General features: G+C 35.4%; 3 protein-coding genes across 13 annotated transcripts in view; 2 read left to right on the top strand and 1 right to left on the bottom strand.

Annotated features, from left to right (window-relative positions):
* LOC122572001 (dual specificity tyrosine-phosphorylation-regulated kinase 2-like) overlaps positions 1 to 12,851 on the bottom strand; it is a 38,748-nt gene extending 25,897 nt beyond the window's left edge. The window contains exon 1 of the mRNA XM_043736443.1: positions 8,599 to 12,851. Coding sequence (XP_043592378.1) covers positions 8,599 to 9,795 — 1,197 coding nt within the window. The 5' untranslated portion in view covers positions 9,796 to 12,851. The remainder of the gene's footprint in view (positions 1 to 8,598) is intronic.
* Positions 12,852 to 13,454: 603 nt separating this feature from the next.
* LOC122572073 (microtubule-associated proteins 1A/1B light chain 3A-like) lies at positions 13,455 to 14,377 on the top strand. The gene is made up of 3 exons (XM_043736636.1): positions 13,455 to 13,614; positions 13,942 to 14,104; positions 14,189 to 14,377. Exons 1-3 carry the CDS (start codon positions 13,518 to 13,520, stop codon positions 14,349 to 14,351), a joined length of 423 nt encoding a protein of 140 aa, XP_043592571.1. The 5' UTR covers positions 13,455 to 13,517; the 3' UTR covers positions 14,352 to 14,377.
* A 65-nt stretch (positions 14,378 to 14,442) lies between these two features.
* Positions 14,443 to 22,580, top strand: LOC122572004 (orphan steroid hormone receptor 2-like). 11 transcript variants are annotated; one of them, XM_043736513.1, is made up of 10 exons: positions 14,443 to 16,574; positions 18,068 to 18,476; positions 20,210 to 20,350; positions 20,455 to 20,562; positions 20,655 to 20,810; positions 20,885 to 21,149; positions 21,246 to 21,493; positions 21,573 to 21,769; positions 21,848 to 22,125; positions 22,187 to 22,580. In XM_043736513.1, the coding sequence occupies exons 3-10, from the start codon at positions 20,216 to 20,218 to the stop codon at positions 22,444 to 22,446; spliced, it is 1,647 nt and encodes a 548-aa protein (XP_043592448.1). In that variant the 5' UTR covers positions 14,443 to 16,574; positions 18,068 to 18,476; positions 20,210 to 20,215; the 3' UTR covers positions 22,447 to 22,580. The 11 variants fall into 11 exon arrangements, with proteins under 11 accessions (XP_043592448.1, XP_043592429.1, XP_043592468.1 ...); XM_043736522.1 differs by lacking the exon at positions 14,443 to 16,574 and having other exon boundaries at positions 18,069 to 18,188; positions 18,407 to 18,476; XM_043736494.1 differs by lacking the exon at positions 18,068 to 18,476.
* Positions 22,581 to 22,583: the final 3 nt, after the last annotated feature.

Genomic DNA, 22,583 nt, shown 5'->3' with positions numbered 1-22,583 from the left:
CGTTATTGTAAATAAAAAAGAAAAAATCTCACCAAGTCTGGAGACTCCTTTTTTGCATCAACCTGTACACGTGTTCGTCGCGACGATAAATACATGGAATCGAGCATGTGTTGTACCCTACCGATATCGTAATATCCGTTGAGTAACTACGAGTAATGGGTACTTAAGGATTATATCGAATTCACGAACCCTTACCAAGCGTCGATTTAACAATATTACGATTAATTGGCCGTCAGCTCGACACAAATTCTTCGCTCTTAATCTAATCGTGAGTACCGTTTCAATTATGTCTCGCGTACATCGATGCACCTTCTGTATTACATTTTTCTCTCCTTTTCAGCAAACGCTAAACCCAAATTCAAGCAACCACGTTTTATATCTACCCTATATTCACATCACGATTTATAACTCTTATGTGGGCAAACAAAATGTTGCGGTTACCCAACAAGTGTATGAGATCGAAGATTTAGTATTTTATCTTGCATAACATTTTAATATTTTATCTTGCATAACATTTTCATATTTTATCTTGCACAACGTTTTAACATTTTATCGTGCATAAACTTCGATGCTAAAATTTTCACCGCGGCTCCCTTGCACACTGATTTACCAACTAGTAATATTAGTAAATCGGTTAATTACCAAACTTGTTGGTTACCGAACTATCGTGTAAGAGCGTCTATTGATATTCATCGGTTGTAACTTATGCCTTGTAAAATGTCGTCGATAATATTAGTTTAATCGTGCAAGGCAGTCTAGAGAGTAAAACAATTGTTCAAAGAAATACAAAAGTTGGTATCTGAGTACCTGATTGTCCACACTAAGGTTAAACAATCTTTCGTTTCAAAATAACCGGTGAGCAATAAGAGTAACACGAGAAACCAGCTGATAATTCGTTCGAGTGGCAGACAACCGTTGCAGCATCAGAAAGCAGGGAAAAAAAGAAAAGAAAAAAGAAGAAGGAAAAGAGAGAAACGAGAGACCACTGAGAGGCTGGAAACACCTACTTTCGACGAGACTTCGACACCGCTGGTGCAATATCTGACAATTCGTCGATGTGCGAACTACTCACGCGGCAATATCACGTTGATTTCGTTAATTACGAATAAGAGACACTTGAACGAGTCTCGTGGAATTTATGTCGTCTCTAATATCCCTTATCGAGCATCGTATCTAGAACGACATTCAGATTATTAATTGGCTGTCTCCAGTTCTATTAGAAGGATCGAGTCTACAGAAATTGATGTCGTCCCTGTGAAGGGTCAAACAGTCGTTACGAGTTTTTGTAGTCTTGATTTCTTGTCATTTTTCAAGATAAAACGTACGCCGAACAGATGTTAAGGTCAAAATCTCGGGAATTTCATTTTGTATGAGATCTAAGGTCCCGTTAATGAACTCACAAAATGATGGAAATGACCTTAATAACAATCATTTGGGGATAATATACTTTTTAGTATGTTATACCCGTGATAATGGTCATGTTTTGACCCGAGCATAGATATTATAAAAACGAGCGTTATCGTTAAATGTTGTTTCATATTCAATAATATTTCTCATCAGTTTGGGAATCGGCTGGCTGATTTTCTTTTTTATTTTTTGTTTTATTGAAGCATCAAATACTCGATGAAAATATACAGACGGAATACAGAATGAAAAATCAAATCGTTTTATAGATGTATAATTTTCAATGGTTGAAATAATAAAAGCACTTTATTTCAAACGTTTTGCATATTAGACGAGCGTTGAATTACAGATAATAATGATTTTAAACAGACATACGAATAAAACTATAAATGTTCCATCAACTCTATAATTCATCGTATTTTATAGTTTTGCATGGCAAGTGGAAAGATTATGATTCGTGCGTTATGTATCAATTATAATTCATATCGCACATGCAGTTCGAAAATGGAATCATTCAAAATGATTTAAACCAAGATGGGAAATTACAAAAATATTATTTCACCATTCACTGTTTCCTAAAATCTATTCTTTTCGGCAACACTACGCGTTTAACAAATAATTGTACTCTAAACTTCCAAATAACTTTCCGCTTTGCCTGCAAAATTTGCTTCAGATATGTCGCTTTTGTAATACGTACATACACGTGCTACACCTTACGCATATCATTATTTCTTAAGACGTTAAGATACATTCTATTATATATTATAATAATATTATTGTAATATAAATTAGTATTATATTATATAATAATATTATATTAAATATATATTACAACAATAATACAAGAAAATCATTATATATGTAAGTCCTATATCAAAGTCCTAAGACTAAGAATACGAAAATAAGAAAGGAAAGTAAAAAAACGGTCGTCATAATAACCACCTTCGAAGCTCTAGTAATAAATATTAAATTTCGTCAATGGATAGCGACAGTCGGACTGACGTCGAACCAAATCCATTTGCCCGTGATTACTATAGTAATGGATACCTCGGAGGTCTTTCATTGTATCGATCTGACGGATATTCCAAAAGTACATTACGTACAGCGACCACCTCTAGTATATATCGGGGCCACCTTCCAGGAAAATCCACGACGGAAGGAAAGGAAAGGAAAGGAACGCTCGTAATATACGTATATAGGAGAGTGCGATTCTTCCTACGCTTTTATCGAATAGAAACGAATCGCGCGGAAAACTCCGGCCCGATCTTGTTACCGTCACGGGTTATGCGATCTGGAAAGTGAGATCATTCGTATTTCTCGCGCGAGGCGAATAACAGAGAGTCTCTCCTACACGCCGCGACAAGATATTCTCGTCTGAATGAGCGTAACGCGTAGAAAACCGTCTCTCGTTGCTGTTCGATCCACTGATTCGTGTTCAGCTCCAACAATGTTAAAAGAGGCGTTGTAAATCGTAATGTCTGAAGGTTTATGATACCATTGACATCGATGATTCGCACGAGCTACCGGAAGCCAGAGGACAGGCACGTGGCTAATGGAGCATATCGAATAAACAAGATATTTTACGTCAAATCGAGTCGATAGAAATTTTGTCCGTTTCTGTTCTGTTCTTTTGTCTTCCTAAGACTACAAAGGAAGAAGGAATCAAATTTTGTAGCTTTTATGAAGGAGCATGTATAATAGAATTCGATACGTTGTCGGTCGATCAAAAACCTGTCTTTTTATTTGATTTTCGAGCTGAATATATATCTATCTTGTTGGTAATTTAGAAAATATTATCTACCTGTCATAGTATTAAAATATCGAACAGTAGCTTTGGTTTTTACGAAACCTCGTCAACTTATGGGCGAGCTACTTTTAAGAGGCTTATATCTTTGAACCTAACGGTTGAATCTAATCCAAAACAAATTATTTCCTTTCCAACTACCTTGGCCACTAACTGATATTAAAATCAAGAAATCAACGAACGGGCTATGAAATAAACTTATTAACTTACCGGTTCTCCTTCGTTTATTTCAATTTCTATTTCATCGATATTTTCGTTTATTCATATTCATATAATTATATCGCGAAAACCTATACAGTTTATTTTTCACAGTTTACGATTCAATTACGTTTATATGTCACGATTAAGTTTTATAGTTTACTATAACACGTTTAGAGCAACAAAGTACCTACTTATTTTTGAATCACGATCGCTGAGTGAATGATAAATAAAGAATTTAGTTAGCGAGGAATTCGAAGCTTCGATGTCAAGCATGTAATTATTTAATATTAAGATCGATATACCATCGAACGAAATAAAACGATTCACCTGATCGGAATAATTATGACGTGATGTATAATATAACAAGATGATCGTAGCAAACCTGATTCATAGTACCCACATCATCATCGTGCGAATACGCAACAAATTTCTTAGGATACTAGTTCTTAAATCGTGACCCTTTCCAGTAAATTGCTATAAACTTCAGCTTCCTGTTAACCACGAAGTATGTACATAAATCGTGTCGTCAGGTTTTCTTCTTTGGTTATAGATAGACTACGGATGTTTATGGAAATTCAGATGTTTATAAAAACAACCCGAAGGAACTGACGTTCAATCAAAATTCGTCTCATCCCCTTAATATTATAACGAGTATTTTACTTTGAATATTTTATACATTGGTGCAGATTATATGAAGAAGAACATGACCAGCACGAGTCGTTTTTATGACTAAAAAGAAATATCTTAAAACAAATAATAAAAAAACTTGTTACGTTCAGAGATACAAAAAGCTACATAAAAGTGACTTGACAATTATTAAAAAATTATCGTAAAAACCGAAAGTATCATCATTGAGACGAGAAACAGTTTAATGTTTTTCGATATTTTAATATCGTGACGATATTTTTAAAATGATGAAGAGAATTGAACAATCAGTAAAAAATAAAAAATGAAAAAGACATTTGTCGTGTCGTTCTCCTGCAGCCTTCGTACAAACTCTATATATTTTTGTAGATTCTAATTTCTCATAAATTCGCAAACATCCGCAGTCTAGTTATGGCTTCCTTTGCCAAACATCGTGCGCCGTCTAATTTACGAGTTCGTCGCGACGCGTCCGACCGATTGCTCCTCCGTGTAACTTTATGAAAAGGGGAATAAATTCCTTTCAATCTGCCTCGCGTCTGCCGGGCAAGGCTCTAAAGAAAAAAGGAACGAGATAACGAACCATCGTATATACGGTCAAGAACAATGGAACATGGAAGAAAAAGGAATATAATTAAGCAAAATGTGATGTTGTACGTGTCCTCGAGGAATTTTTCTCTTTGTGCTAGCTGAAATATCGATGAATATTCAAGCGCGATGAAACGATACTCCGAAACTCGACGCGTTAAATATTAGGACTTAAATATTAGAAAAGTCAAATTGAGAAAACAGAATTATCATCAAATAATACGTTATAAATTATTCATGGTTGTAATAACGTAGACTTGGCACGATGTTTGATAATGGTACCTCGACGCACAACACTCTAAATTTAGTTTCAAAAGAATTCATTGTATACGAGAAAGAAACGAATTTATGAAAGAGAATTAATTTCAACCCTCTATAATCGGAATTCTGTTTCTGAGAAAAAATTACAATCGATCTTTAAAAAAATTCAACCTTGAATGTTAAGGTTCGGAACTTCCAACGCTCGTATATTATTTATTATTCAAGAATCGATAATATTTCTTAACTTGATACTATTAAATCTTAATATCGAACCACTGTGTGATATTCCTGTGAAATTGAAAAAAAAATCTTGCTACCCGTTTTCGCTTTTATACCTAAGAAAAAGAAAGAAGGAGCGCGATGCAAAGAATTCTCTCATCTATAAGGTAAATTCTTTTTTCTTATTTTTCTACTATCGAAAGCAGCAGAGAAACGAAGGATAGCAACAAGTTCAGCGCGAATATTCTATCTACTAGAAATTTGACTTATTTTCTCCTATTCAGATACGATTCACACTTGGCTGATCGCGCCTGATACATCGCCACGCGCCATTCTTCGAAACCTTATTCAAAATATCCGATAATGCATCGAGATTTGTAATCCACGCGCTCGAGTAACTATACATCGCTCAACGACTGACGAATATCATTACCGGCAGGTAATGAAACTTAATCGCGATTTCGCGCCGATTCGACGCGCAACCACTTTCCCCAGTTCATTAGACCGATTTAAGACCGATAATGACACGCATCAAGGAGAATGGAAAATAACATTTTCAATTTACCAACAACGCGATCTTACGACGTTAAGCTCGACAAATTCCACAGTTTAAGTAAAGTTTATAGTTTATCGAACGAAACCGAGCTTGGCTAATTATATTCGTAGCAACGGTTCTTTTCCAACTCCTCGAACAAATTATTCCAACGCTGCGAGCCATTCTTTCCAGGCACACTACTTCTGTTTCTCGGTAACTAAGATGCTAGGCTCGTTCCTTATAGAACAGCCTATACCCGGAAGCTTCGGCGTATACAGCATTATCGTGCAAAAGCCTCAGAGATCATCTGTTAGAGGATCTTGTAGTTGCAAGTAAACGCATATTGGGTATAGTCTTAGAATGGCTACTAAACGTACGTACTTTTAAGGAACGTTTCCACATACTGTTACGTGGAAACGAATTTGAAACTAGTTCTTTAAAATAGTTCTCTGGAAGCAGCTTTTTATAGTAATTCTCGTTTATAATTGCGATCGACTTACAAAATGACAATATGAAACGAATACAAGGACATAAATTTCGATAAACGATACGATTGTATACGTATGTACGCATAGATAAAATATCGATTTAATTGAACTTAATTCTTTTTGTGTGATACAATGACACGATTAAAGCAATGCCAAATATCTTTTTATTCGTCGGTGAAAACGAAACATTTCTGCTTAGTAACTCAGCTAAGATTTTTGCACCGTATAACGGCTATGTCTATCTGTTTCGTGAATCTTTGGAACATTCGAAATCAGCCTATGTAAAATATGTCTTCTGCTGTGAATCATACGAGTCTTCCGTCCATTTCATTGGGAAAGGAATTCTCGACACGATTTTTGTATCTGTCTATTGCTACCTATCACTCATTCTTATAGCAGGGTCGTCGCGTAGTTAATAATTCGAGAAAACTGCAGCGAAGTTCGTCGAGGAAAACGTCGATGCGAAAGCGAAGCGTGTACACTTTTAACGTGCTCGGCCTAGCAAGGTCGGCAAAGAAAGCGACCAAGCAGTCGGAAAGTTCACGATATTGCGTGCGAATTCTATAGACCGTCACAGCGAGATAATAGCGACGCTACCTGGACGTGTACATGTTTCTCAGAGCTTATTACAGGGGACAAGGACACCTCGTCTGTTGTCCCTATACGTGGTATGTCTCTGCATACGCGTGCGTGATTGCATTTGTCAATACGATAATCTTTGCGTATTGTTGTGTAATCCCGTAGTTTACCATCTGTGTGCACGCTGACACACGAAATCCATATGTTTTCACGTGGTATAGGAATGTACTTTCTGTAGAAGATATACCGCATGTGGTAAAGCAGGATAAGCTAAATAGTAGGTATTAATTGAAAATTAATTTCATGCGATCAATTAGTAAGAATTATGTTATGCGCAAGTAAAGGTAGCCTGGAAAAAGTGCTGCACGGGAGATACCGCGAAGAAACAGTAAATAGAAAAGAAAAAGGAAGACGAACAAGATGGTAATAAAGCAGAAATAGAGTAGAATAATTCATATTTTTAGGTATGGTCGAAATTAAAAAAATAATAACAATAATAATATTATGTGCAATTTTACTGCAAATTTATTACAATTTACAAGTGGTTGAGCGCTACAAATTTGAGAAAATGGCTTGAGATTAGGTGCTGAAAGAAGGATGCATGGTCAATCAATGGTTGTAGGTGAACGTGATTAACGATGAATACACTCTACTTGATTAAGCGAAGAAGATTAAAATTATAAAATAAAGAAACGGAGAATTTTTAAATGATCTTTGCGTTTGGTTCCAACTGCTTTGCATTATGCCGGGTCGTGGTTTATTTTCTGTTTTGAAGCTATTCGCAATACGTCTAATTGTAATCTTATTTGGAGTTACCTGCATTACACACTATTTTTCACTCCTCCGAAAATAACAATATGAATCTTCGCAAAAATTAAATTAATTATAGCATTTTATTATACAGTATATTACATAGCTAAATATAAGATCGCCGATCAATTTAGAAATCAAACTAAAATAGAAACATCTTGAACGTCAAGTTGCAATCGTCATTTATAAATCGACATTTAAAGCTCTTGTTTACAATCTTTCATTACAATCATACAATAGTAAACTCCTTGTTATCTTCCTATATCTACGAAGAACCATTTTAGTGCTAAATTGATTTATGCTTCTAACGCTATTCGAGCACTATTTTCCCTCAGAACTTTTCGAATTTCAGTTTCGTTCAGGAAACACGTGTACTTTCAAGTCTGACTAATTTTACGATCACGCTATATCTCTTCCAACAACAGTACGTACTTGCGTACCTACGTATAGAGTATGGTATGTATAAAGCATATCTGAGCACGCGAGCCAGCTTGTCGCGCTTATTCCGCTTGCGCCTGCCGGTATTCACGCTAACGACGAGCTTGTGTTCCCTGTCTGTTGAGAGGAGACGCGCCGTTTAATCTCGGTGAACGAAGAGCGTAAAAATCCAACACGAACCGAACAACGTATTAGATACTGACACGAGAGGTAACTGTTTATCCTCCCCGAATCGAAGCGTTTTGGCAAAAAATTGAAAAAAACCAGGGTGAAGACCAGATTTCTCACGAATACGAATTCCGTGAATTACAAATATTAAGAACTTTTACAAGATTTTACCTATCTTGATTAATATATGCATTCCTCGTTCGTTCAAAAGCCGAAATGAATTTATTGCGATTGAAGATTGTATCATATAATATGACTAGAGATTATGTATAACATAATATGATTAAAAATGATCATTATAATATATATATATATAATTTAGAAACTTTTCTTCTATCTACCAAACATAAAAAACGATTTTGGACTGTGCTATTTCCTGTGTATTTTTAGTACATTATCTGAAATATATATAAAAGTTTAAATGAATGCATAGGAAGAAAAAAAGAGCAGCATGCACTTACCTTGATACCACTGCGTCCCTGCTGTTTCAAAAGAACATTCTCCGGCTTCATGTCGCAATGAATGATCCTGTTCTTGTAAAGAGCGTCGAGGCACTGTAGCAGCGAGTGCGCGAACTTCTTCACGAGCTGCATACTGAAGCCCAGGAACTTGTTCTTCTTGATCAGCTCGTACAGGTTAATACTGAGCAATTCGAAGGTGATGCACATGTGGTTACGGAACGTAAACGAATCGAACATGTGAATGATATTCATCGTATCGTCCTTATCTTGTTCGCGTAGCTTCCTCAATATCTTCACTTCTTCCTGTGCCTGACGATGGAACCTTTTCTCGTTCCTGACCATCTTCAGGGCAACGTGCTCCTGTTTCTTGTGATCGTACGCTTTCACAACCTGACCGAACGACCCTTTACCGATCACCTTCAGCACCTCGTACCTGTAGGCCACGTGATCGTGAGTCACGTGGATATAGGAACCATGTTCGTTGTCGTAGCCGTTGTTGTGAGGCCGACCGATTATCCCCGGCCTCTTCTTCGCGTTCGCCCCGATAAAGTATATATGCCGATAATTAAAGATCTCGTGGTGTTCGTAAGGCGTCAGCTTATCCACGTAAATCTTCAGCACGACATCGGGCGTGGCGGTAATCGTCTTCGGCTTACGTATACCACTGCCGCAGGAACTTCCGTTCGAACATCCATTCTTCACCACCAACGCGGTGCTCGATTGACTGTTTGACTGCGTATGCTGAGACTCGTGAGCTGTAGTGGTGGTGGTGGTGGTGGTGTGACTGAAATTATGACTGGAATTATGAGTGAAGTTATGACTGGAATTATTGTGACTCGAATTATGACTCGAATTGTGACTCGAATTGTGGCTCGAGTTGTGGCTTGTGTGCGAGCTCAGGCTCAAGTTTAAACTTTCCGAGTTCCCGGTCAGGCTGAGCAGGCTGTTGTTAGCGCTGGAACTTAAGCTCGGCAGATGAGTACCAGCCATGTGACTGGTGCGGGTCAAGTAACTAGGCGACGATTCACTGGCAGACTGCTTCAAAGCTAACGTGTTACTCTTCAGGGGTGGTAGATGATTGCTTTCGCTCGCCGAAGCGGTGAAAGTCTGCGTTGAGATCGCGTTCGCGGGTACGAACAGTTTTGGTCTAGACCGGGGCATCTCGAACGTGCTCGAAGATAACGTTAAGCTAGTCATTTGTGTCCATTTGACGATGATGTTCGAGCGTGTGTTTCGTCCCGGGCAGACCAACGGGTCGTTTATCGAAGGAAATGAAACAAGCAATCATTGGATGATTACTCGTACCCCGATACGGATCGATAAGGTGTCTTCTTTCTCTAAGGTCTTCTTTCTCTCGTGATTTCGGCTATTATTATCTGTTCTAACGTGTCACGATGTATTGTCGTTTGGATAAAAAACATATTGGTTCGTTGAGATTAATACACTAATTAAACGCGATTGTTATTGCTCACCTTACTTCAATCTTCCTTCCCGTTTTGCAGAGTTCGCAGGTCTACGTCAGTTTATTTTATATTTGTATACAATATATATGTATAATATAGGAGTAAATCTAGTCAATCTGCCGATCTCGTTAACTAGCTTTTCATGTAAGTTAGTTCGCCTCGAATAAATTAATCAACTAAAGGATTTAATGCGATTTGAATTTCAGTCTCGTTCTCGGTGTCTGCTGAAATGAAACGTGCAAAATGCTTCTCCTTTTCTTTCTATACTTTGTCTCCTCGACGACTATTTAGTGAACCTTGAAATTATTAATTAACTCTCCTAAGACTTTACGAAGTATATTACGAACAAACTGCGATGCGTGCTCGATAAATGCGCATTAATTCTTTAGAAAAGCGTGTCGAATAAGATTCGATCCCTGATGCCGATGAAGCGGTCGCACGTGCGGCTTGAAATACAATCGATCGTCTAAAAATATTTCGTCGAGAAAGGAAAGAAGAAAAAAAAAGACTTCTCGATGTAAATGCAGCGGACTAGAAATTGTGATGATTCTTCTTGTTGCAGCGAGCGCGAGCGACGATCTTCGATCGTTAAAAAAGCTCAACGTGGTCGTCGACGGGTATATTCTTTCTTTCTTTCTTTATTTCGCGTATTCGCCGCTTTCGTTGTCACCCCTTCGTGCACGGCCTCTGTACGCGGCTTCGAACGATGAAAATAAGAGGAACTATGAACCCAACACGACTGACGTCACTTCTGACTACCATGCACAGCTGTCTACCCCCCTTAGAATTATTCATCCGACTTGTATTAATTCCCTTCGTCGCTTGACCCTTCGCTCGTTATCACCAGCCAGTGTCTCCACCTTCTTTACCGCATTGGAACGACGCGATGCTCCTTTTACCTTCGTACGAAGTTTCGAACGTCTAATTTTATAATCTATCAAGCACGAGGGCAAACGCATCGTGCGAAAACTGTCTACCACCTCTCTGACTGGAGGTTATTGGCACCAGGCCGGCCAACACGAACGACTTCGCTCCATTGAATATTTTCTTTTTTCCTTTTCCTCTTTCTCCTTTTTTTTTCGAGTTTCTTCAACCGACAAACTTTCGAATAGAACGTACGTCAAGCTCTGTCAAAGTAACAACATTGTCGTTTTTCGTACAATGGATGTTCACTCTCGACGAGATTCACCTTTCTTGAAGCGTAATAACCGTTAATCAGAACAGCCATATACGATTCGATTCGAACGATTTGTCGCGAAGAGAATTCTAAAAGTAAATCGTCCTCGTCGAATGATCGTTGATAATCGATGGAAAGTCATTCGATGGTCATGAACGTCGTACACGATGAATATCTTTTCTAGCAGCAGAATTTTATTGACGGATTTTAATTAGGAAAGTACAGCTTCTCAAGTCTTCTCGGGCAGTTAATTATTCGTATAATCACGGACGAACGTGTTCTATTTACATGCGTCGACATTCCCTGTGGTTCGTAGCTAAATCGTTCACATTATATCAATTCGAACGAAAATTCCTCGCGATAGCAATCCGGCGAACGTTCGTCGTCATCAAATCGTGCCGAATTTTTTCGATTGCAACATATCATATTATCACACCTACGACGACACTGCAAAATCGAAATCGAGCCGCACCGCGTTGCCAGACAATATGCTGAATTTCTCACACGCTCGGTCGTGGACCCCGTGCACGCATGAAAATCGAAGCAAACACCGCGAATACGATGAACGTGGCCGCACCTTGATAACTGTTTACAAGCGAAACGTCCTCTCTCAGCGTTAATCGTGAGAAACTTGTTACTTTCGTCTCTTTGTTCTCGTTTGTTAAGACGATAATAAATGAATAAATGCAAAAGTTGGGTGGATGTTCAGGAACGACAGATTATTTTTCATCGAAACAAAGGCAAGCACGAAACGAAGTTCGTCGCTTCTGGCACACTGACTGGCTGGCTGGCTAGCTAGCTGGCTGACTTCTCTTTCTTTCTCTCTCTCTCTCCCACCCTTCCTCTTTCTCCGTCCTTCTCCTTTCTCGCGATTCTCGTTATCTATCTCTCTCACGCCGCCACCATGTTTATTCTTTTTATACCCCCGTTAAACGTTGTGTCAGGACGGTTCAGAAGGGGTAGACGACCAGGCAGAAGGATGAACGGCCAGACTAACTGGCTGATGCACGATCTCTCGCGTATTTAGCTGTCGGTTTTGAAAGAAGAATAAAAGCGATACCTCGCGGGAGAGATTTTTGCGGATCTTCGGCGGTTAGACGACGTAGCATGACGCTTCCGGTGGTAAAGATCCCTCTATCGTGATTTCTACGATTATCGAGATGCGATTGTCTATCATTTCTATGGTGGATTCTGTGTACCTTCTCTATCTATATATTTCGAATACAGATGTTTTTGTTATCCCTTTCCCTTGTACTGAACGTTCGGCCTGTACCAAGCAAGTTGCACAGTCAATTCCGAAGAACGATAGGTACGCTGAGACTGCATTTAATAGCACTAAATTCTTTTACTTAATTCCGGCACAACTTTTCACTGAGAAATCCACACTCGCTGATTCGCGAACCACTCAAGGCGGGAGCACCATTACTCTATTCATAAAGAAACGCCTGCTGCGACACCCACGCATGCACTCTCACGTATACAGACAGTTGGTGCTTGCCGCACGCACAGGTGTCCACAGGCCATACGTATTCCTATATCAAAGCAGAGGGAGGACATAGACTAGACTGTTACTTTAGATGATTCGGTATCTCTTCCACGTTTTAGTTCCCATTTCCTCCGTGAAGTGCCTCGCAATATTATTTCACTTAAATTCGTCCAATGAGTCGAGTTAGAAGAAGTAAATAAAACCACGTATTCAAAATATAGGAGAAACAAAATCATAATCACCAAATATCAAAATAAAAAGTTTCTGCTATTGATCATATCGTTTCACCACGTGTATCAAGTTCAGCAGCTCAATTAAACAATTTAAACAAATCATTGTAGAATGATACAAAAGTATCCCTAAAGATTATAATTTCAGAGTAACTACTAGCCGATAGCTGGAGGCGCTACGTACGGCGTAACGGAATATATATATACAGAATTATTAATCTTTTCTGACTCAATCGTTGAACAAATTAATTCTATTACTTGATTTTCTATTCAAATGAGTTTTTTTTAGCATAGAAAGTTTTATATACTATAATTCCGTTATACATATTACACTATTAAATTTCACTCGATGTATATCTTTGTATTGTGCAATTCATGACGGAAATTCGTTTTCAAAGGATAGGAAGAGAGAGAAGAAGTGGTCGAATACAAAAACCACTGGCAAGTATCAAGAGGGCAGCACATGCCAATGTGATCATATGTTAGCATTGTCTTCTTCAACCTAGCTTCAACCGAAAACTGGCAGATGTTGGCATCATTTGGCCAGTTAAGACTACCTTTTTATGCTTACAGTTGATATCACTTTAAACGTCGTAATAACACATAGTGAATTCAAAATGAATTTAAATCCTAAATCATTTAAAGAAAAACGTTCGTTCGGTAAGCATACATTTTTTTATATTAATTATAATATCTTTATAATTAAAATTACCAGACAAATCTAAACAAACAGCACAGTATATCTACGATGTTTTGCTTACTTTATAGCTCGATATACTTTTATTTTATTGATAATATTGAATCATGTACCCTTCATAACAAATGAATAATATCTTGTATAAGAGTAACATTCGTTTAAAGTTACATGTAAATATATCTTTAAATTAATTTTAATAAATTAAATAATATTAAAAATTACATCCAGAAATATTATATTATCTTTTGTGAAACATTAATAATCTTTAAAAATTCATTTATAAAATTTAGCACAAAGGTCTGCTGATGTGGAATTAATTAGACGACAACATCCAAATAAGATACCCATTATTGTAGAAAGATACTATGGAGAGAAACAGTTACCTATATTGGACAGATCCAAATTTTTAGTACCCGATTTTTTGACAGTGGCAGAGTTCATTAAAATTATTAGGTATATTTTTTAATATTTTTTAAATTATTTAAAGAACTAATATATAATATATAGGTAATAATATTTATTGACAATAATTAATAGACGTAGACTACAGCTACATCCGACACAGGCATTTTTTCTATTAGTAAACCAAAGAAGTATGGCAAGTGGTAGTATGACTATGGCACAACTTTATCAGAGAGAACAAGATGCAGATGGCTTCCTTTATGTAGTATTCGCCAGTCAAGAAGTATTTGGGCATTAAATTCCAACATTTTAGTTTACAAGTAAGTTTAAACTATTTAGTGTTAAAAATATTTAAGATTACTTTAATATCTTATCATTTTTAATTATAGGTAAAAATAATCTTTTTGTGGGATATGCTACATTCTAAATACTTTTAAGAACTCTTAGGAAAAATTTTATATCTATCCTGACTTATGTCTGGCATCAACTGAATATGCAGAATATTTGTGATCAACTTGCAGTACCTGCTGTAATAATTAACGAAACAATCAAGATTGACATTTTTGTGTAAAACTATCATGGTGCTTTGGTCCTTCAACATATATATCAGTTATATTTCAGATAAGTTACAGTATAAGATTAAGTTTATTGCTAATAACAGGATATACTTTTAAAATTCTTTAATAGTTACAAATAACAACTATAACAACCATCAGTCTTAATAGGTAAGAAGGTTACCTATATAATATTTGTATCTAGTATCATTAATCTGAATTTGTTTACTTCTGTATTTGTCTTATGTATCTAATAGATTATAATGTATAAGGAGGGAGTAGTACTATGTAAACAATATAGTAGCAAGTAGTATCCAGTTTATATATAACAAATTGTAAAGTATATTTACAAACAAAACTGGAATCAAATTATTCTATATATGTTTGACTTTTGCTAATATGCGAATTATGTAATAACTATTATTTCTATTTATCATTTGCCTGTTTATATTTTACATATGTATCGAACAAATTGTTAATAGGTATATGAAGTCTTTGAGACTAAGCAAATTACTTAAGGTATCTATAAATGAAAATATCTTCTCCAGTTAATGTATTCTGTTCACAAAATACTGAAACAGTAAAGAAAGTGTTCATATAATTACACAATATACCATGTGTATTGATATGTGATAATGTTATTACACTCGTATCAGTTTTACTAAACGTATTTGCATTACGGAATTCAATTGGATTATAATGGATTCTAACTGAAATATATATATATATATATAATTATGCACTTAATAATGCGATTATTATCTTCTACTGTTTGATACTTGTAACTTATAACAATTGTCTTGAATTATGTCTTAAATTTGAAAAGTTATAAGCGCACTTATCTTTGATCTTCAGAGAAGTAAATTAAATAAGAAACAAAAGTACCTGGCATCGTAACTAAGAGTGAAAATAACAATCATTGTATCAATGAGACAATTCTATAAGACTTAAAAATTCAATACCATTTTCAGTTTTACTATTGTTATCACTATCAACATTTTACTACAAATCTTATTTGCCAATACGAATAATTAATAAGATCTGTTATCACGAATTGTAAGAAAAGAACCTACTAACAATATGTAATCATATAATATTATTTTTAGGCAATAAGTCGTGATTAATATTAATTTGATACAAATTGAGTTGTAATTTACTTTGTTTACATTAAATTTTTCATGTGTCTGATTAATAAAAGAATGTGGCTTTCTACAAACAGTTTTAAGTATCTATAAAAAAATATAATAATGGTAAAAACAATAAAAATAAGCCCTTAATTCACAGATAGATGGATATTTCAATAAAGATGAAATTTTAGTAGTATATTAGTGATATTATTATAAATATTGGTAATATTAATGATACGCTTTATTAATACTTATATATATATAAATATATATATATATGTGTGTGTTAATACTTATATATAATGAATTTATATATAACATGTATTACATGGAAAATTGTTTGCAATAAATAACGTTTTGCAATATATCGGATGCTTCCTTACCAAATTTGTATTAGATATTTTCAATTTTTTAACGCTAAAGCTTACGTTAGGAGCTCATATATGTATTCTGAAATTTAATCCTTTTATATGAGATAGGATAATAAAGAAATTTAAATATAAATTATGGTTATATGGCAACTTCCTTTACCATCATGGCGATACTTCCTGAAAACAGTTCTTAAACTTACCGAGGATATGGCGCGACGTACAAATTCTTCAATAAAGGTTCGAAATCATGAATCTGTATGCAACCGCGTATCGATGGCAGCAGATGTATTGTCGAGTGGCTATAAAGGTGAGCGGTGGGGTTAGGCACGGGGGGGAAGGAGGCAAAGGAAAGGTAAAGGTTAGAAGAGGTTATGAACTCTAACCCACGGATGGTTGACGAAGTCTAGCTGTTGCTATGAACTGTCTAAATGACACATAGTCAAATCTATCGTCGTTATTAATAACAAAGGTAAGTCCGTATAAAAATTACGTACTTTTTAGTATTTAGCTTTGTGTTATCCTTTCGTCGATAACGATGCATGAAATCCGAAACGTTGACTCGCCCACATCGAATCAATCTGTGCACGTTCCTTCATAAAATTAAATACTGTAAAATACATATTTACAGGTTTCTTCGCAATTAGATTGTTAGTAAATAAAATACTATTCTTCCTTAAGGATAAAATAGTGATTGGTATATTTTGACAATGTCATTATGAAATCTTGTAACTCTGTTGATAATAACATTACTTTTTCCGTTATCTTTTTTACATTCAAAAATTCTCAATTTAATATTTTATATTTATTGTACAACTAATTCAAACGTTGCAATGTAAAATGTTTTTTTATAAGGGAAATAACTTAAATTCTTTTCTCATATCCTCATATATTGCGAAACTGAAAAATAATGAAAATACCTAAAAATTATAAGAAAATAATAAGTTTGTCTATTTTTTAGAAGTTAAAAATTTACGTCATTATAAATTCACAGATAATAATAAAAAAATTGATTATGATAAACAAAAGAGGAAAGAATAATGCGTGATTAGTAGTGCAATTTTAACGCAGCAAGTGGGATTACAAGATAAATCTGTGTCGATACGGTGATCAAGTAGGTAGGAGGTAACCTTCGGACCCACAAGCGACCTTTACCTGTGAAGTCCGGTCGTATAGATAGAAATAATTACTCTCCAATGACTATTCTTCTTCGCTGATGCTCTTCCAAGAAATCTTTAGCTAACTTGAAATGACCAATCAAAAGGTTATAAGTCAACATAATATATTTAAAAGATGCTAATTTAACCGACAAAAATAGAATCCATATTTTTAATAAATTAATATATCGTACTGCTCTGATTAAAATTATATAAGATTATTGCTATAATTATTTACAGTTCATCCAAAATTTGAGTCTATTTTTATTTTGAAATATAAGGTGCATACGTTTGAAATAAAAATACATTCAAGATAATTCGCTCAGGTAAAGTCATAACTTTTTTCCTACATTTCAGCTTCAAAATTTTCACATATTTAGAACGAAAAGATTTTTAAATATCGAAAATTTTCTATTGAAAATTTGAATTCGGTACCTGTCTTCTAGTCTCCAATTTATTTATAATGTACACAATATGTTTTTCTAAGAAGTTTCACACCATTAATAGATATCAGATTGTAGTTTCGTTAGTTAAAATAACATTATGCTGTACGTGCACGTTAACGTAAATGATTCCCCTAATATTCATATCTGAAAGTAATGGTGTATAGGAATATTTGCTGGGTCACGATATGCATTTTTAATATAAATTTTTGCCACTAACTGTTCGTGTTTGACCTATTCTCGTTCGACGTTGCGACCTCGAGCCTCAACCGATAAGTCATCGCGGGCGTGTATTACGTGACATAACCTGTAACGCTCGTCGAGAAGCCACTATGCGGTCCTTTACAGCGAATGCTCTCGCTCAGGTAGAAAAGCAGGCAAGCGGGGCGAGAATGCACCTGGCCGGTGTGTCTTGGCGGTATACAAGAGAGTGACCTGCCAACCTGCCAGTACAGCGAACGGCCTGGCTGCGTTCACCTGTGCAAGGTTGTCTTTAAACTTCAGACGTGGTGTTTTTGTGCGCGAGAGCGCTCATACCGAGTAAAAAGATTTCGCATATATACTACGAATGTGTCAGTTTATCGTGTTCTCTCGTCGTTTGATTTATTAAAAAGTTGTTTTTTGAATATATATTCGAATAACGAATATATATATACATATATTCCGCGCGTATTACCGCGTGGCTAGCTACGTTATATTTTCAGAACTGTGCGTGACCTGTGAGAGCGCCACCGCCGACACACGCAAATGCGGTGATACAGGTCGACCCAACAGGTAGTGTATTGTGCGTACCGTCCTCGAACTTTAATGTAAGACACGTCGCGTGTTTTCTAAGGTCGGTCAGGAAAACGCAATTCGTTTCATAAAATGTTTTAAAACGATATATTCATGTCTATATAAAATAAATAAAATTATAAGGAATTAATTTATTTTAAAAAATTATAGTTCTGGATTCTGGCTATACTTCTTGTACTTTCAATTAAAATTCACCTTTTATCCATTAATAACATATTTCCAATTGTTTGGCGGACTGTTCATCATGGTGTATGAAATACTATCGAAGATAGGGTCGTCGAAATGTAAACGATAAAGGCGGCCGCGATAAAGTTTGTTAATAGTTTATAATGACACGTGTCTAAACGGGTCAATGGCTCAAGTTTGAAAAAAAAGAAAAGACGACAGGTGTCATATTACTATCGTGAAATTCTTGATCGCAAAATGGAATGACGTTGAATCTCATGCATGACACTTCCGTGAAATCAGATACGTGTGTTATTATTGATCATAAAGATAAAGTAAGTATTGTGTGTATACAAGTTGATGGCTTGTATGAAAGAAATTTGATTCTAAATGTAAAACAATTTCTAAAAAGCACAAATGTATTTTCGTACGTTCGAAAGTAGCTGTGGTTATTCGGTTGAAAGCTTTATCGTGATTAGAAAGGTTGTGAGAGTACGCTTACAGAGAGAGTACGATGCATAACGAAACGTAAGGTCCAAGAATGTTAAGTATTTTGGAGCAACGGTACAGGCATCGTTTTCTCATGTTACTGCACTGACAGTGGTGACGAAGTCGGATCACGAGTGTATGGAAATGGACCATTCGCTCTATGACAGCCAGTGTAGCATGGCTATGGTATCGGCATGCGCTTAACCACGTAGCAACCTACGAACCGAACAACTCGGGACCATCTCTTTCACTTCTTAAAATGGTAGGGGGAAAGGGTTGCGGCAGGTAGGGGCGGACGGCAAATGCTCCAGTTTTCATTTTTATACCGCGTCGATGCTTAGGCCTTTAAACGATACCTTCTATCTGCCTAGATCAAATCGGATTGTACATGATCACGATTTATCCGATCCTACTCGATGTAATGCTACCAATATCTGTGGAGCATTATGCAATCTTCATAGAAAAGATTTTTTTTTATCTATTCTTTCAGTCACATTAAAGCTATATCTTTCTTATACAATTAAATAATGTTATTAGTAAATTATTTTATGTTACAAGCTTACAGGTTATATTGACGCTAGTAAATTTTCTTGCATAACAGTAACAAGTTTGGAAATAAAACGAGCAAATTTCTATAAGTGAATTTCACAAGCAAGCCAGCTGTTTGTGCTATTTACCGTAAAATTGTAAAAATTGTTTAATGTTTATAAGCTGCAATTTACCGCTGATAATTTGATATTATTTGTTGGTAAATTATTTTGTAAGAGGGTCCTGATTATTGTGAAAGGAATGGTTAATTAATTGTCTATTTATTTGAATATAAATGTAAAATTATCATTGTTCTTTCAAAGATATGTATCAACAAAACGGAAAGATATTAATTTATGAATTCTATACGCAATTTCTTTAAACAACAAGTGATTTGCTAGTATTTGCGGTTGTTTAAGATATACGTAATATATATATATATATATATGTATAGTGACGTCACCATAGGAATATTTTATGTTTTACGAATTGTACAATTATTTAAGTATCTTTATTTGTTATTTTTGCAGAAAGAAATGGACAGGGATCATAGGGAACCACATGATCACGATAATTTAAATGAAAACGAGGAGGAACGAAAAGTAGGAATGGACTTCCGTAATTTATCTCGTCACCATGGTATGGATCATGTAGCTGATGTTGAAACAGAGGTGCTTATTTCATCTTTTAATGATTTAAAAATTATTATCCTAACTGAAATATTCAAATTACTTTCTTGAGATTATTTAATAACAACTTTTTATTTTTATTACAGCGGGATATGGAAATTGATCAAAACGATCGTGGTGAAAATTTACAAGACGATAAACTAGATCAAAATGTAGGAAGAAATTTTCACAGTTTAGCGCATCATCCCGCTGTGGTATAATTTCGGTGTATTAATTTTTGCAGAAATTAGAAACAGAACTTTTAAGATACTTTTTATTAATTGTATAATGAATTATATATTTTTAGAGAGATATGGAGAGGGATCGAAATAATCATGTAGACAATGTACACGATGATAAAGTTGATCACAAAATGGGACGAGATTTTCGTAATTTGAGTTCTCATGCAGGCATTGTTCATTTACACTCTGGAATTGAACATTTAAATAATGTTGACGTAGAGGTAGAATTTTCGTCTATTTGTTTCTTAATTTTTATATTGTTCGAATATTTGCTTCACATTACATTACTTTTCAGGTAAAATTAGCAAGAGATGTCCGTGGTTCTTTAGGTTTGGGACTGTCATTAGAATTATGCGTAGTTTGTGGGGATAGGGCTAGTGGAAGACATTATGGGGCAATAAGTTGTGAAGGTTGTAAAGGATTTTTTAAACGTAGCATTAGAAAACAATTGGGTTATCAATGTAGAGGAAGCAAAAGTTGTGAAGTTACCAAACACCATAGAAATCGGTGTCAGTATTGTAGGCTTCAAAAATGTCTTGCAATGGGAATGAGAAGTGATTGTAAGTTTATTTAAGATACTGAATGAAGTGTTCAGTTTTTTAATTTAATTTTAAACAATTTTGTAATTGTTAACATATTGTACTATAATGTTACAGCTGTTCAACATGAGAGAAAACCAGTGTTAGGCGAATCAGCAGGAACAAAAGTAGGAAATAGAAGTCCTAGGGTTAAACCAGAACCACAGCAATCAGTATCTGAGACTCCTCCAACTTGGGAACAACCTGAAAGCCCCAGTATGGAAGACCAAAGCAGTGATAGTGATCTTAGTGATGCATTAACATTAGCAAGAGAACGTTTACTTATTTCGCATGCATTAGATAGCATGGCTAAACTTATTGGAGATGTATGTTTTATTTATATCAGGCAAATCTTTGCAAAATATCTTTAAATATTTTTGCGACTTTTATATAATTTTATTATAGAGTGTTAATGGTTCGAGTGAGCCAGAAGAAGAATGGACTGGCCAATTAATTTCCGAAAGACATACGTTATTCGAATTAAGGGCACCAAGCCCAGCTCCTGCGTACTTATCGATACATTATATTTGCGAGAGTGCCGCTAGATTACTTTTTTTGTCAGTTCATTGGGCTCGAGGAATTCCGGCATTTCAAGCATTGCCGTGCGTAAATAAAGAGCATGATATTAATCACAATGATACATGTAAAGATACATTGGATAAACTTATTAATTTTTACAGATCTGAAGTTCAAACAACGTTAGTGCGCAGTTCTTGGGGACAACTTTTTACTTTAGGACTTGCACAATGTGCATACACTTTATCCCTTCCCAGTATTCTAACATCAATAATAAATCATTTACAAGCTAGTATTGCGCAGGAAAAAATTACAGCTAGTAAAGTGAAGTCTGTCACAGAACATATATGTAGACTACAAGATTGTGTTAGTTCACTTCATAAATTACAAGTGGATTCCGTTGAATACGCGTACCTTAAAGCGTTGACTCTTTTCAGTGCCGGTAAGTAAAGTATACTCCATTTGTACAAAAGTTGTCTATTTTTAAATTGAAATTTTTATAGACAATGTCTTAGCCGGCGTGTGGCGTAAAAAGGTTGAAGTTTTACAAGAAGCGGCGTGGACAGAATTACAACAACGCGTAGGATCCAACAGGTTACCTCGCCTTCTTTTAAGGCTTGCACCACTTCGTTCAATTAACCCTAGGGTCTTGGAAGATTTATTCTTTGCAGGTCTTATCGGTAGGGTAAGCGTAGCTAGTGTCGTGCCTTATATTCTTACTATGCAAGATTACAAAGCTGAACCTGAAAGTCATATGGGGTGACAATTACTAATTGTGCAATGTAAATCGTGACCTAAAAAAGTGATATCTATAAATACATACATATGTTATATATATATACATATATATACACACACATATATATATATATATATATATATATATATATACACACATAT

This window comes from Bombus pyrosoma, linkage group LG2 (assembly GCF_014825855.1).
Source record: "Bombus pyrosoma isolate SC7728 linkage group LG2, ASM1482585v1, whole genome shotgun sequence".
Lineage (NCBI taxonomy): Eukaryota > Metazoa > Arthropoda > Insecta > Hymenoptera > Apidae > Bombus > Bombus pyrosoma.
The sequence above is the reverse complement of the archived record's forward strand: the minus strand, read 5'-3'. Positions and strand labels throughout refer to the sequence as shown.

Excerpts from the sequence above, each read along its gene's own strand:
- LOC122572073 (XM_043736636.1), top strand. The coding sequence starts at position 13,518 with ATGCTTACAGTTGATATCACTTTAAACGTCGTAATAACACATAGTGAA. Across the intron at positions 13,615-13,941 it reads TAAAGAAAAACGTTCGTTCG|CACAAAGGTCTGCTGATGTG; the intron begins GTAAGCATACAT and ends TATAAAATTTAG. Across the intron at positions 14,105-14,188 it reads GAGTTCATTAAAATTATTAG|ACGTAGACTACAGCTACATC; the intron begins GTATATTTTTTA and ends AATAATTAATAG.
- LOC122572004 (XM_043736453.1), top strand. The coding sequence starts at position 19,312 with ATGACAGCCAGTGTAGCATGGCTATGGTATCGGCATGCGCTTAACCAC. Across the intron at positions 20,811-20,884 it reads TAAATAATGTTGACGTAGAG|GTAAAATTAGCAAGAGATGT; the intron begins GTAGAATTTTCG and ends ATTACTTTTCAG. Across the intron at positions 21,150-21,245 it reads AATGGGAATGAGAAGTGATT|CTGTTCAACATGAGAGAAAA; the intron begins GTAAGTTTATTT and ends ATAATGTTACAG.